The sequence below is a fragment of the Lutjanus erythropterus genome, chromosome 11 (assembly GCF_056507025.1).
Source record: "Lutjanus erythropterus isolate fLutEry1 chromosome 11, fLutEry1.hap2, whole genome shotgun sequence".
In the NCBI taxonomy this organism is placed as follows: Eukaryota; Metazoa; Chordata; class Actinopteri; order Lutjaniformes; family Lutjanidae; genus Lutjanus; species Lutjanus erythropterus.
Genome location: NC_139327.1, coordinates 25528090 through 25544756, shown reverse-complemented (window position 1 = coordinate 25544756; position 16667 = coordinate 25528090). Strand labels below are relative to the sequence as shown.

At 39.7% G+C, this 16667-nt stretch overlaps 1 protein-coding gene across 1 annotated transcript in view; it reads right to left on the bottom strand.

The window, feature by feature from the left end:
- The window catches only part of nbeaa (neurobeachin a), a 167504-nt gene that overhangs the window by 76337 nt on the left and 74500 nt on the right, over positions 1 to 16667 (bottom strand). The window contains exons 9-12 of the mRNA XM_084729805.1: positions 9151 to 9348; positions 6452 to 6585; positions 4302 to 4410; positions 1048 to 1200 (exon numbers count right to left, since the gene is read on the bottom strand). Of these exons, the coding sequence (XP_084585931.1) occupies positions 1048 to 1200; positions 4302 to 4410; positions 6452 to 6585; positions 9151 to 9348 (594 nt within the window). The remainder of the gene's footprint in view (positions 1 to 1047; positions 1201 to 4301; positions 4411 to 6451; positions 6586 to 9150; positions 9349 to 16667) is intronic.

The following is a 16667-nucleotide window of genomic DNA, read 5'->3' as shown; positions in this document are numbered from 1 at the left end:
GTTACCGGGTAGAGTTCATTCAGTTCACTGTGGCTGATTCAGTTAATCTAGAGGGATCGTGCAGTTTTTTTGTCCCATCTACCAAGTGATTGGTTGAAAAGTTTAAAAATTTCAGTTTTTTTGGTCGGGTCTCCAAGGGAACCCCCACCCACAAACGATCTTGTGAAAGTTATCTTTCCCTGAAGTGTTTTTTGCCCCTAAACCTAAGCAGATCTTCACCGCAGTGTTCTCATGTTAGCTTGTACAACATGCACAATGAAGAAACAAAACGAACAAATCTCTCATGAGTTTCACAAATCAAGAGCTCCCCTCAAGACATAAACATTTTCTTTGTTTGACTACAGCTGTAATGTTAACTAAGGTTGATTTGTTTCTGCGGTGTTTGATTCTGACTTTCACACCCTCCATATCCTCCCAAGCAGCATCAGCAGCAGCAGCAGCAACATCTCAGTCAAATTTCTTCTGCCTTAACTGCAGCATGCCCTGGAGAGCAGTGCTGCTATACCCAGGAGCCAATCACATCTCAGGGTCAGAGGGGAGAAGACAGGGAGTCAGGAAGTTCTGAAAATAATGGAGGCAGGAGCTGACTGGCCCTGCGGGAACGCCAGGAACACTCACATCTAGTTCAGAGTGAGAGAGAAAAGAGGAACTACACATCCCTCTCCTGTCCTGGGGTCTTTTCAAATGTCACGTTTTCTCTTTGTTTCCTTCGCTTGCGTGTTCTGTCCTTTCCTTGCGTGACGTGCCAGCCCGTCCCTCTGTGTCCTGCAACCTCCTTTGTTATATTATTGTAAAGGGCAATGGCCACTGAGATGTCAGTCCTCCTTCTTCTTCGTTTGACGCTGCTTGTCTCAATTTCTCTTGCATTCAGAAAAAAGTGAACATGCTCTCCCTTCCTTTGCTTTTTTTTAAAGTGTAATACCTGTTTGGAATCTATCATCCCATTAATTCTCTCATTCAGACCATCATTGCAGCAAGGTCATGCAAACACACACGCACACACACACAAAAAAAACACATTGAGTAGATACACACAAATAAACAGACCTTGGCAGGGGTGTGTATCCAGATGGCAGCATTGAAGAGGACATGGTCACAGAGCTGTTTGAGCAGTGGCGCCCCGTGAGGTAGACCATCCAGATACTTGGCGAAGGACAAGAACTGCTCAAGTACCGCCCTGGTGATGTGGACTCGTGACGACTGTGTGAAAGACAGGAAATATAAGGTGCAATTTAACCAGACTGCATGGTTATAAAAATCTCTTATTTGACATCTGTCTTTATGTCTTCATATAGTTTAGAACAAGACAGATTAGACAGAAATGTCAGTTTTGTATAATGATATGAAAGGCTGAGCTGAGTGCAGTAGGATCAGACGCTGAGCTACACTCATAGAAATAAACGTTCCATAAGGGTTCTTCCTTAAGGGATGAGCTTCTACTCAGAACCTATGAAGAATCCTAATTTGAAGTAAGGGTTTGTCAACTGTTCTCTGTAACACTAAGGGTTCCATTAAGAACCGTTTTCATCCAAAGAATCCTATTTGGAAGAAACTGTTCTTCAATGATTGTTGAGATCCTTGAACTCTTTTGTCAATGGTTCTTTGTGCCGTAATATAAAAAGATTCTCGGTAGAACTCCCCAGGTGGGTTGCAGATAAAACCCTTGGAATTTATAAAGGTTCTCTATAGAACCCTGAGTGTGTTCTTGGTAAAACTCCTGGAGAATAAAAAGGTTCTTGGCTGCTCGGTAGTTTTTGGGTGGAACCAGTACACCAAAGAAACTGGGTGAAACCTTTCATAAATGTTTCTACAAATAAGCCTTTATTTTTGGCTCTTCCAAGTGGAACCTTTGTAAAAAAAAAAAAGTCTAGCCTTAGCCAAAAAGGGTTCTCCTATGGGGACAAGCCAAAGAAAACTTTATGGTTCTAGTTGGCATCCTTATTTCTAAGACTGTATGTATGTATGTATGTATGTATATATGTATATATATATATATATATATATATATACACATATACATATATATACACACACATACATATATATATATATATATTTATACACACACATACATATATATATATATATCTTCCTGTGTTTTATAACGAAGACATCTCACTAATAGAGCTCCTTTAGGCTGTTACAAAAGAATAGTACATCCATACAGTACAGTGTGTAGTTGCCATGGTTACTGTTTGACATTTTAGTGACACAACACACAAGTTGAATGAGTTCAGTATGATAAAGATCTACAAATAACCTGCTGCTGCTGAGCTTTGTGTTGCATTATTTTAGGTTCCTTTATTAACAGTTGCCAAAAGGTGTCAAGTCATTAATTTACACCAGCAGACAAGTCTGTGATTTAATTCATGATATCACTGTCTCTTTCTCCATCTTTCAAATCATCTTTTTGCACATTTGTGACATACTGTTATCTCCCGCTGCAGTCGGAAGACAAAAAACTAAATTAATAAACATTTTTTGTTGTTTCAGAGAGGTGTTGATTCAACTGTATGATGACTTTTGGAGATGCGGTTCGGGTGCTGCTGAACTACACTGCATTATACAGAGAAATGTTTCTGTTGTTTTTCCGACCCTCAGATAAATGGGGTGGACAAAAATAATAGAAACTACAGCTGCAACAATTAGTTGATTAATTCAGTGGTGGACTGAGGGGCAGGGGTGGAAAGAAAAGGGCTGTATGCAGTGAGGCACCAGCACAGCCAAAGTCAAGATGCACTTTATCATGTTTTGTTGACAGGAATGGCTCGCTAGAGCAGCGTTTCCCAAACCTGGTCCTACGAGCCCACTACCCTGCACGTTTTAGATGCGTCCCTGCTCTAACTCACCTGATTCAAACGGACAGGTTTTCAGGCTTCTGCAGTGTGTTGTGCAGGGAAACTTCTAGAACATACTGGGCCCCTAGGACTGGGATTGGCAAATGCTGCACTAGAGGGTAATTTATCACATTTTGTCCATTGGAAGGGCACTCTATAGGGCACTTTATCATGTTTTATCTACCACAGGGCAGTCGAAGAGGGCACTTTTGTTGAGTTTCTTCCCAGCATAGGGGCACCCTACCTATTTTATATATTCTATTATACTTTTATATTTTCTTATTTGTTAAAAATGCTGTTTGCTGTTTATCTTTGTCATTTATGATAGTAAATGAAGAGCCTATTTTACATTTGATAGACTAAACAATAAATAGATTTTTTGATGACAATGTGTGTATGAATTTTACTTTATCTTATTATAGTGTTTATTTTGTAAGTTACCCTATTGAATTTGGCACTAGCATGTTGCTAATGTGGCTATCACCACAGACTGGGGTGATGCGGGACTAATTATGTAATACTGAGGAACAGTCAAGAGAAACTGTGTAAATGTTAAGCCTCATTTGAAGCAACTAAATAAAAAAAGTAGTAAATTAGATGTGGTAACTGCTTTTTCATTGTGCTTTTTTTTAAAGTTTACTTTGTACTCAGTGCTATGTTAGCACTGCTAGCATTAACTTTGTTGTTACACAGAAGCTGATTTTGTTCTGTAATCCTCACTGGCATGTGTGTGTTGCTCCTTTATATAAATTTCCTTAATGAAAATAAATATTTCTGTTATTTTGCCTACCCCCACATAAATGGGGCAGACCAAAAAAATAGAGCTGCAACGATGAGTTGATTAATTGATAAGTTGAATGAAAGAAAATTAGCTGCTAACTATTTTGATTTATCATTTCAGTCATTTTTCTGGCAAAAATGTCAATTATTTGCTGGTTGCAGCTTCTTCAATGTGAAGATTTGCTGCTTTTCTGTCATTTATGATAGTAAGTGAAGAGTGTTCAGGTTTTCAGTGGTTGGTTGGCAAAAGAAGCAACTTGACATCACTTTGGGTCCTGAGAAATTGAAACACCTATTAGCATAAGGCAATACAGTTCAAGAGCAGCACAAACTGCAGCCTCCAGAAAGATCATAAAATTGAATCAACAACCGTTTCAACCATTATAACTGTCATGAAGGTTGGATTTATGGCAGGACTATTTGTATTAGACATCATTTGTGGCGCCTAATAAATAAGCACTGAATGTCCCGCAGACAAACGTGAGTATAAAGGCAATTAAAATGTAATGTGTCTAGTATAAAAAAAGCTATGCAGTTGCATAAGCAGTATGAACCCAGAGCCATTTTATAAACTTGTTTAGTGGAGGTCAAGGTACAAAATCAAGGCTGCCCTCCTTGTTCCCCAAGCAACATGCACATGAACGTGTAAACACAAACAATTCACCGTGGAGGCCTTTTACTGACCTTCTCAAGCAGGTATCCGATCACCAGGAAGCCCTTTCCTCCAAGCATTTGCTCCTGCATGGCCACTGAGCTCTTCAACAGCTCCACCAGGAACGCCAACAGAGTGGCACTGCAACAGACACACATGCTGATGACGTGATGCTGTGTGGACATCTTTGCTTTTAACTGTTTATTGCTTTTTAAAGTGATAAACATACAGAAACATGTGCTCCTCCCAGAAAATAACTAAATAAAATGATGATAGATAAAATAAAGTATAACAAGGAAAGATTAAATACAACAAACTGCAATAATACACGTTTCACTATACTTGTAACAAGTATGATTAGTGGGGTTCACAATATAAAACTGACATGAAAAAAAGAATAAAACAACAAAAAAAAAACATGACATGAGTTTTCGAGATAGAGATGACTATTTTCTCTTAAATATAACAGAATGAGATTGCACTCAGCTTGTGGTGCTCAAGAACTCAACTCAACTCAACAGTAATGTCTCTTTCCAAAAAGAATGACCCGGTTAGTCAAGACAATCCACAGACCTTGTTGTGAGCAGTTGGAACGTTGGAACTACTTTCACTTTCTTCCTGTGGTAGAATCTACTGGAACTATTTTCTTTCCACTAGCATGAAACTGCTCACAACAAGATTTGAGGATTATCTTCAGTAACAGGGTCAGATACTGGGTGTATCTGCTGTCCGGAGTTGCTTTCTGTATGAACCGCCTTTATTTCATGAAATCTCTGAAGGTAGCATGACTGATGTGTTGATAAATCCACAGCCTCTGAGAAGCGCCATGCCAGAGCACAGCCCTCTTACGCATGGCTGTTCACTGTGTTTACCATCATTAAGTTACCTGAAAACAACACCATTATTTTTAATTTGATCGTTACTCCCCGATGGAAAATTACGCTCATCTGTCTTTAGGTGCAGATTTGTCACGATGTGTGTTCATGTTGTGATGCTCTGAACCATCTAGACATGGTGGACATTTCCTAATGTAAAGCTTTTCATTTGCCGAGGTGTCGTTTTCATGTTTAACTATGACTGGCACAGCTGTTTCCTGTTGTGCATGAGCCAGACAAACCAGCTTATGTATGGCATTTATTATTAAAATTTCAATTTAAGGGTGCAACGCATGCTTTTGCAGCCTGAACCGGGCCTGTGTCAAGCAAACATACAAAACTTACAGACCCAGCTATGACAATTATTTATAATAAAGTTTGAGGGCCATGCAAATTATAGGAGTTTCCCAGGAGAAACAGCAAACTGAGTGTGTGCTGGGAGAAGGCCATGAAATATGGGAGAAACCTGGGAAAAAAGTGTTTTGGCAGGTGTGAGATCATCCTCTGTTTTATTATTTTGTACATTTTACTGATAATAAACCATTGATGCTGCATCATAGCTTGAATTAATCATGTGATATGTTATCAGCGTTTTGATTGGCTGTTGCATGAAACTAGTTTCACAAAGTTGAAAACTTTTCAGCTCTTGCAGCCGAGTTTCAGCCAAGTTTCAAGTGTCACAGACAGTTTTACACCATGAAACTCAGTTGCTACTAAATTTCATCTAAGATTCAACCAAATAAAGTTACATGAAAGTTTCACAGTGTAAAGCCGGCCTCAGGTAACGAAAACGCAATTCTTATTTTCAGGTGATTATACACACGCAGAATATATACAATCCCTGTCATATTCTGCAAATGAATCCCTGTAAATTTTACACTCTGGAGACTGAGGTGATGAAGGCGGTATCAGGACGATATCAGAACGAGAAGAATAGAGACACTCCGACTTTCTAAAAGCCGCTCATCTCCCCAGGGGAAACCACATAACTCTTCTTCCTTTCACACTTGCATGACCTGCTCTCCATAATCAGTTATTTCTAGCCTGCAGCATAATTGTCTAAGGTTGGTCTTTCAAATGGAAGATGATTCTCATACATACAAGATTCGTCTTAATCTAATCTCAAGCTCTTTTTTGTCTTACATCTTTTCCCTTTCCCTCCTTTGTCTCTGAGTCCACTCCAGAATCGGCTCCAGTAAATGTTGTTTATTCAACAATAAAACGTGCATTTTTGGATCCTTGCACCATTTACTGTACTAGTAATAATTTGAAGTGTTTATATCACCACTGGGTTTATGTCCACTCACCAGACTGTGGTGTCCACGCTGCTGTCATTGAGCTGTTTGTAGTCCAGCTGAGCGAAGAGAGGGAATAGGACCTGGATGCCTCCTATAGAGTGGATGGCACTATGGATGGAGTGGGTAACGATGGCCTTCACATCCTGTGGGACGGAAATGGACTGTTAGTGCAAACAGAGGCACATACTGTATGTACATACACACAGACGCACAGATAAAATCACACACTCGCTCACTGCCACTAAAAATTAAATTTTCATATGCAGACATACAGCAGAACAGCTACCACTGGCCTGAAATGCAACGTTTCTACAATTTGAACAGTAATTAAAGCTCAAAAACCGAATCTGTCATGAATACAACTGAGCTCTTATTTCACAGTGGATGTACATATTGTTCTGTGCTGTTTATTAGCTTTCTGCGGGGTTTCTACACGTTCTCCAAAGTCAAATTCAAGCACTTTTCAAGCATTTACGAGGTGCATTTTTAAGCTTTTCCAGCACACTGATATACACACAAAAGGTTTAGGCCCGTTTTAATTTCTTCATCACATTAAATCAGATGTTACTGTACTCCAAAACAACCAAAACTATTCAGTCAGAACAATTTTCCCAAGCATTTTATCCTAAACTCAATTAATTCCTTGAAAACATTACACTAAAATTCTAGTGTTTTCAAAGCTTTCCAGTACTTCTAAGTGCCCTGTTCCTGATTTTCATCTATTTGAAGTTTAAAGGATTGGTAGAAAACAAGACATTTTCCTAATGCTGAAGCACAATAAGGACTATTTCTTTTGGATTTCAGATAATTTAATTTTTTCCAAAACTCAAATCTTCCAAACTCTATTTATGGCACCTGTACAAACTTGCCAACCTTCCTGATTTTCTCAGGAGACTCCTGTTTATTATTGACTTCCCAGGTCACAGTTCTCCCATATTTCTCCTGATTTATGACAGATTTTCAAATTTGAGATAAAGTTAAAGAAAAGTAGGGCTGACACCTTGTAGTCAGTTGGCTGTTACTCTCTTTCCTGACCTAATTCTCACTGGTTGCACAGTCGCTAGTGTTACTTAAAGAAGGAGAGAAGCACTTCTTAATTCATTATTACTGGGGGCGAGACATATGCAGATTTATTTTATTTATTTATTTTATTTCTGAATCGCATGCTATTTACTGATCATTTACTGGCTCCAGACTAATTGACAGCATTTCAGAGAAGCAGCACAAACTGCTAAATCAGCCTCCAGCCTCAGAGGACAGAAGACGTGAGAAGATAAAAATTTATTTTTGATGACAACATGTGTGTGGATTTTACTTCAATGGAGTGCTTTCCTAACAAGTGCCTGCCAAAAACATTTCAAGCTCAAGCTCATGGATAAATACCCGCTGTTAGTGACCAAAGCTCAAAATTGAAAGCTGTAAGTTTTGTAGTGTTTTATGTTTTAGTGCTTATTTTGTTGGTTATCCTGTTGAATTTGGTGTTAGCATGCTGTTGCTCCTGTGGCTATTTCAACAGGCTGGCATAATGTTGGACTGATGTTGTAAAACTGAGGGACACTAAAGAGAAACTGTGTGAACGTATGTGAATTTAAGGCAAACTAAATAACAGCAGCAGTCAGTTGGATGCAGTAACTGTTTCCGTGTTGCATTTTGTGGCAGTTTATACTGCAGCACAAGCTGCGTTAGCTGTGGTATTGTACAGAAGTCGGCTCGTTCTGCCCTGTCCTTGTTGCAGCTATGTGTGTGTGTTTCTGCTGAATGTAATGCTAATTTACTAAACAGACCTGAAGGTATGGACATGGCCATGTGTCATCGTAATCAAACCTGAAATTAGACGGGGTAAGGCTAAGTAAAGTGGTCCCATTGTGTTATTAGTGATAGTTACAGGTCATCTGCTGTTTGCAAAAAATGTGTACTTATTATTTTGTTATTGTCATCCTTTAAAAGTCACCAGAATGCAGGGAACAAAGTCTAAAACACAAATGTGCTATTTTTGAGGTGTCAAGGTTGGCAAGTAGGCACCTGTGTAACTCTGTAAGCTGTCTTAACTCACTGAACTCCTAAAAAATGACTGTGCAACCTTTGCCAAATGAAAATAACTGTACAAAAATAAAAATAAAAATGACTCACTCGCTTCCTTTCAAATTTGTAATTGTCTAAATTGCTGGTCCATTATTCGTACAATGAGCAAAGAAAGAAATTTCACAAAGAGATACAAAGAAAAGGAACCATTAGCAAAGCAGAGCCTGTTCAACCTTGAATGATGGACACTTGGAAAGATATTAGTTTAAATATAACTACTGTACAAGCAATGACCTCAAAAGAGAGAGTTAAATTAACAGTGGAGAGTCTCACCAAAATAAAAAAAAAAATGCAAGCTTCAAAGCAAAACATTTGTCTTTATTGCAGGGTACAGAGCCAATTGTTTTCACATGGTGCCTTTCGTATTTTCTTTTTTTAACTTGTCCTTCTGTGGTAAACCCCACGTCTACAGTACTACAGCAGGAAAAATACTGCAGATTTTTCACAAATGCACAAATGAGGCGAGTGTGAGTCAGCCGATGACAAACTAGCTTGATAATCAGACTGAACTGCCATTTCATTTTACTTCAATCATTCATGTGCGAGCTGGGGAACAAATCAAGGGACGTGGCAGTGACTCAGAGGTCTGTTACCAGGCTAGTGATGAAGAATCTGTCCAGACTGACCTGCAGCATGAGTGCGTGTGGCGAGTGGACGAAGATGGAGGGGTTTTCCCTGGGCGACGACTCCAAGCAGAGCTGGGCATCCGTCGCTTTGGCATTGTAGGTGAAGGAGATGGAGCTGGCCAGCTTGCCATCGTACAACACCTGCTTGTGGTGCTCAGCCAGGTGGATGTCGCTCTCCGACTTGAACTTGAAAGTGCTCTGCAGGGGTGGAGAGAGAAGAAGGTCGCGTGAGAAAAAACCCTTTGAATCAGAGACAAATGACAGGAGAAGTGTGAGAGTGTGTCTGTGTGTGCAAGTTCAACACCCAAAATGGAGTCTGCTTAATTGCAGCATGAGTCGTGTGTAAACAACACAGCATTAGCTTAATGAACACAGCGCTAACCCGGGCACTAATTCAATTAGCCCAGAATAAGAGATGGAGAGGGAGAGCGGATGTGTAGGAGAGAGGCACTCAGAGCTCCAAATTTATCTTCTCTCTTTATAGTCCACCAGCAAAAAACACAAGAATACTGACACAAATAAACACATTTGTGTTATTCAATTTTCACGTTACATTTCTAATGCACACAACAACAACTTTAACCTTTTCCACACACTCCTAAGCCTTTATCTTTGCTGATGAAATGTCATTATCATTGACTATTTTCCTTGCAATTTTCATTCTCAGCAGAATATTAGTTTCTCATACAGTAATACTGAGAAACAAACTCACACATTTGCACTGAAATGCATGTAAGGCTGAGCAGGAATTTCACAACATAGTCCCCCTCCCCCCTCATATTGGTCTTATACCCTGCAAAAAATTATATACCCTGCAGCCACAGTGGCCTTGATGTTCCACCCGCACTGCCCCAGCTCATTTTGTTTTCTCCTCTGCCTCTCTCCTGCCAATAGACACCAGTGCCTTTTGTTGAAATTCTGAATTCTCAGTGAAACACTGAGCACATAACCGATGGTAGGTTAGATTTCAAGCCTGCAATGAACCACTGAAAACCACCGAGCTGTTTATCTGTGATGACGTGCAGCGCAGACAGAGTGCTCAGAACGAGCATAAGAAAAGGGACTGTATGACTATTGGCAGAGGCCTGAATATTATTACACAATTCAGTGGTTTTCACTGCAGACTTGAGTCTCTGTTAACTGTTACAAACTGCTGGATCTGTGTCATATACACTTGTCTCCTCTTCATTAAGCTGCTGGATGCACTGTCTCTCTATGGAAGCCCTTTTACACCAATGTGATAGAAAAAAAAATGTCAGTCATAATAATGAGAAACTTTCTTGAAATATTGCATAACTATTGCAAAATAATGAGTTAGTATATCAAAATAATAACAATTATCTCAAAATAATGACTGGACCACATGCAAAATGTGGCACAAGTTTGCCTGCATCGATCACACGTAGAGTCAAAGCCGTCTTAATTTTAGATAATTTATCTTTATCTAATTTATTTATCAATTAAGACAATGTAGAATTTTAAACTGAAGATGCAACAATTAATTGAATAGTTGTCATCTCTTAAGAAGATAAATTAAGAAAATAAATGTCAAAATCCTCTGATTCCAGCTTCTTAAATGTGAATATTTCAGTTTCCTTTACTCCTCTATGACAGTAAATTGAATATATTGGAGTTCTGGCCAAAAAAAACAAAACATTTCAGTCTTTGGGAAACACTGACGGCCATTTCCAATATTTTCTGACATTTTATGGACCAAACTAGGGTTGGGCCAACGGACTATTTTTTTGACCGTCAACAACCACTAAGTCCTCTACCATTGTAACATCGTGATTTAAAAACCTTACCTACAGAGAGAACTCTACCCATCTCTCCTGGGAACTATAAATCTCAAAAAGTTGGTAGTTCCACTACTATGCCATTTAAAGGGAAACTTACTCTAACATTCAACATACTGTGCATAAAAGAATGATGAATAACTAATCAATTAATCAAGAAAACAACTGACTGATTACAATGAAAATAATCATTAGTTACAGCCCTGTTTTAAACTGAACAACAGTGTGTCTTACACATGTTGAGGAGGAGTAAATTCACACAATCACATGTGTTAAATAATGTATAAATTCTGCTTAGAATTTGTTTTGTATGTAAGGCATGTTTAAACTGACACAGACAACTTGTTTTCTCTGCTACTTTGAGGAAAACCAATCAATAACAACAAATGTGTTTGTTCCATGCAGATACTGTAGGAGCTTGCACTCTGTGTGTGTGTGTCTGCATCTATGTCTATAATTGTCTGTCAGCAAAGGTCTGTGTGGGTCCACATATCCTGCAGCGGTGCTGATAGACACATGAAGCCCTGCAGATGAAAGGCCAGCGAGTTGCTCTGCCACCCTTTTGCAGAAGCTCAAGGCGAGGGGCGCTCTCCCCTTCGAGCGGCGGGGTCCCCAGGTGCCTCGCTCAGCCCGACTGCGCAGGAAAGCCCCGGGCTGCTAACAGACCTGCAGGCCCGTCTTGTTCTGAACCTTTCATCTGACGTCTGAGGTAGAAAATGTGCCCTGAGCAGTTTTAACCATGCAGCACAAAATTTCACACTGAAGTGAAGAGTGCGCTGCACAATGGAGGCGTCTGGAGAAAACTGTGTAACATCCTTATCTCCGTCCAGGGGGCTGAATACAAATCTGCAGTTTTCTAGCACTGTCTTAGTCTTAATTGTCTCCTTCCTTCCAATTATCAGAATCACTTGTGACACAAAAAGCTCGCTTGTAACCTATAATTTGAATGTGAGGCACACTTTCAACACATTCTTGTATGCAAAACATTATTTCAAAGAATAATTAATGGTAATCACATGGCAGGACCGCACGTCTATGTTTATATTTTCTGACTATATCACTTTATTGAAATACAAGAGCTGATGACCCAGTGTTACAAAGCATATCTAATAAACAGCTGTGTTAAAGAGCGTATCCATTAAAAGTAACCCAGAATACTGCAGCCATATGCAAGGATAATCAATCACAAACACAAATAAATTGCTCTCCGGTTTGTTTTGAAGGTTAGTGGGTCCTCCGCACGCAAAAAAAGACTGAATAGCCTGAATGTGAAAATTAATACACTTATTAAGATGCACATTTTTTGCGATGTAAGCTCATTTATTGTGGAAGTGTGTGTGTGTGTGTGTGTGTGTGTGTGTGTGTGTGTGTGTGTGTGTGTGTGTGTGTACTTCTGCATATGTAAAGATGTGAGCTTGTATTTACGTTGCCGCACTAAACGATAGAGGCAGGTAGCTGAAAGTGTAAAAGAGCTTTGCTGACTCTTTAAAGTACTGAGGGATGTACGGAGGCATTCGACAAGCAGCAGGAGAGACATGCAGGAGTGAGGAGGAGGCAACATTTTTACATAAAGCTCTACACAGCTGCACTGAAACACATGTCCCTCACCTGCTTATACACACACACACACAGAGGAAAGAAAGCAACAACTCACACCTGACAGCTGCAGATACGACGCTGGCCTGCAGCACAAACATCTACACACGCATCCACTCAGCTCAGCATGGGCCTCCGAGCTTCTCCACACAGCATGCAGTTCTTCAGAATGAGTTCTCCAACATATTTGATTTGATTTGATTTAGCACATATAAAAACACATAAACAAAACAATAAAAATAATAACAAAAAATTGCAAGCGAGACCAAAAGCCTACAAAGTTCATCATGAATTTTGAGCAAACCAAAATGCAATTACAACTGCTGACAATAGTTTTGAGTCTATATATTGTAGATTCAAAACCTAAAATCACTTTTTTATTGCATAGGTCTCACACAGTTAGGTAATAATTAAAGATATAATAGAGAAAAAATTATAAAACAAAAGAAGTGATGAAAAACGAAACAACAGAAACAACCCTCCCACACAACTAAGAAAAATACATCTAGCCAAAGAATCATAACAAAATAAACAAATAACTCAAAAACCATAAACCTTAACTGATGTAAAAAGTGTTTTTCAGATGTTCTTTAAACGCTGACAAGGACTGAGCTGATTAACATCATTCCACATTATAGGTCTGATATATGACTAAATTTTTGCAGAACTTGGTTTCTACCATTTTTCACAGGAAAAAAACAACTTTGATGATTAATTGATTATCAAAATAGTTTAATTCTTTTCAAAGTTGCCAAATCTACTTGCCCGAAATTATATTTTACTCAAGGCAAGTGGATAATCCATATTGTTAAGTCATGGCCTAGGCTGAATGAAGAGTAAAAACAAAATAGCTGAGAAACAGCTTGCTGTAATGGTTTGTGTCCTCTTGTTGTCAGAGTTTCACTTTGGGCAAGGCTGAATATTCTTAAGAATTTATAGTTCATCATTCTTCAAAGGCTTTACTGCATTACTATAATACCTATGGTTTAAAATGGTCTTAAAACGAAAATATTGTTTCTCACAATTAATTCTGGAAAAACATACAGTCCAACAAGGGACAACCCTAAATACAAATCTACGGTTGAGTATCATTTGAATTTTTTCAGTACTAAATACAATTCTTGTGTCTTGCTCCCACCTGGTGAAGGTGTTAAGCCCCGAAATTAGTAACATTTCAGCCCAGATGCACCTAAAGTGGACTGACCAGGGCTTGAAATGAACTTTTTCCCTCAGTGTCTCACAACTGTCCAGAATTCTACTCTCAACACACTGAACAAGCATTGTCCAAAATTTACGTTTTTTTATTTATTTATTTTTTTATTTTACATATTAAATATAATTCTCTAATACACACTCACAGGAAGAAGTTGACATTGGGAGCACAAAAGTGACAAGAATGGTCCCACACACCATATGTTTGTGTCCCGGGTGCTATTTTAAGGGTCCCTAGGACAAGGTCACATTTTAAATGCTGGGCCATACGCATGTTTTCAGATAATATTATTCCTCCAAGGTTCAATTCTGAAATGCACAAAAGACCATCAATGAAACTATTCTGAAACAAATGCACACAAAGACACACACACACACACACACACAGAGAGAGAGAGAGAGAGAGAGAGAGGCATGACAATACAGGTGTCCAGCTCGGCTCACACGGTCCATTAATTACGTTGTGGCCAGATTGTTGGCAGTGCTCTGCAATGAGGACATCTGGACTCCTGATGAGCAACGAGCAACACACTCAACAACATGTGAGTGATAGGACACACACAGAACACACACTTACACACACACACACGCAAGGACAAAAAAAACCCCAAAACAAAAAAAAAAAAAAAAAGCTTTCTTTCCGCCGTACCCCACACAGAAAAACAAGATGTTATGTTCCATCTTCTTCCTGTCATTACGTGAGTCTGGAAGAACTGAACTGCACACACATACAGACATTCAGTACACGCAGCATGTCGGCCATCATGAGGCACGTCGAGCGAGAAGACCTTGAACACTCTCACTGTGCTGAAGGCTTGTTTAGCAGAGCGAGCAGAGTGTCTGTCTGCTTTTTGCTCCTCATTACCAAACAGTAACACTGACAACCAACAGGCTACACTCACACATATACACACTGTACATCATACTGTACATAGATACAGCTCTGTTCAACGGCGATTAGGCCCAAGAGCAGCTTGTAATCTTTACACATCAGCATCTGAGTGAAGTCATGAGAAGAAGGGCCGGCCTATTTTCACATTAAGACAGGAAGCTGTGTGACACAAGCTGAGTCCCGCTGGCGTCCTTACTTTAGCCAACCGAAAAACCCGCGCACTCATCATTACAATACCAGCGCCGGGACCTGCGGCTTTGAAACAACTGAGCCATTTAATGGTCTCTTCTGGGCATCTGAGAAGCCCATTCTGCGCCATGCAGAGAGGCAATCATCTGACTGATCAGCCCCGAGAAACTGCGGGCTGTGACAGAGAGACGAATCAGTATTCATGGCTGAGAAAACCGCAAACCCAAAGCATGTGATCATTTGGAGGGAGAACTCTAGACGAAAGCGTGCCTCATGCTATATGATGTGAGAAAAACAGTTTGAGAGACGTCGAGAGAAAAGCGAGAAACTCACATGTATGATTCAGAGCTCCTATGTGAGACGCATCTTCACCTCATGCAATCTATGTGTTCTCTGTATGTCGCCAATATGTTTCTCCACCAGTTACACACACACTTAGAAAATAAGCTGCTTACTAGAACCATGAAGAGGTCTTAAGCTTGTCCCCATACAAAAACCCTTTCTGGTTCATAATTTAACCTTTTATAAAGGTTACACTTAGAACCCCTTTCAGTGAGTTCTACCTCAAACCCAAAATAAAAGGTTATACCTAGAACCAGATGTAAGAAGTTTCACCCAGGACCCCCTATAAGAAGTTCTACAGGAGGACCCTTCTATGGTAAAATGGTTCCCCACAGAACCCTCTCTGGGGGTGCTATCTAGAACCCTTCCCTCCTTGTTAGGATGCTAACAAGAATCCACCCAGGGTGTTCTACAGAGAGCCTTTTATATTTCAAGGCCTTCATTTAGATCCCACTCAGGGAGTTCTACCAAAACCTTTTTATATTCCAAGGGTTTCTTTTTGTGCCCACCTAGGGGTTCTATAGGGAACCCCTTTACTGCTTACTGCTTTACATTCCAAGGGTTTCATCAAGAAGCCACTCAGGGTGTTCTACCATGAACCTTTTATATTTCAATTGTTTTATCTAGAAATCACTCAGGGGGGTCTACCAAGAACCCCTTTACAATCCAAGGGTTTTGTTTCAAATCCATTAAGGGGGTTCTACTAAGAACCCTTGTATACAATGGTACAAAGAATGCTTGATGGAAATGTTCAAGATTTTTAACAGTCCTTGAACAACTCTTTCTTCCAAGATCTGGGTTCTGTGGATAAAAATGATTCTCAGTGGAACTCCTAGTCTCACAAAGAATTGCTGACAAACCGTTTCTTCAAAAACAGTCTTCATAAGCAAATGGCTCTGGGTAGAACCTCAAGCCTTTAGGAGGAACCCTTTTGGAACCCTTATTTCTAAGAGTGTAGTCTTGGTAACAAAAACACATTTCTGACTCAGTATACACCCTATTTTCTAAGGAGCTGCTGAAATACCAGCAGCTGTTCACACACATCAGCAGCCTCAGATATCTGTGCAGCCTCATAGTGCGGAAATCTTGACAGCTTTGGACACCTTCATAAACAAGATGTAAGTAGCCCGAGGCGCACAAGTCTGCCAAAACAAGAAGCAGACAGCTGGCAAGGTGTTGCGACATCTCAGCTGTCACCGATAGCCAGGCCAAAAGGCAGAGATGGTGATTTCTAAAGCTATCAGTGCTCAACACCCAACATTGTGAAGCCTCATTTGAATAATTTTTATTACCACAGGAACACAAAGTTCTGCGTCTAGACTCTGGGTTTAAAGGCAATATACACCCATGCAAACTTCCAAACCGCAAATTCCAAACATCAATTTGCGATTTCCCGAAGGGTATTTAGTGACAGTGCAGTAATTTTACATTTCATTGTGCCCCTTTAATCTCAATCTGCTTCATCTATTTTAGCTTGATATGGTATTTTC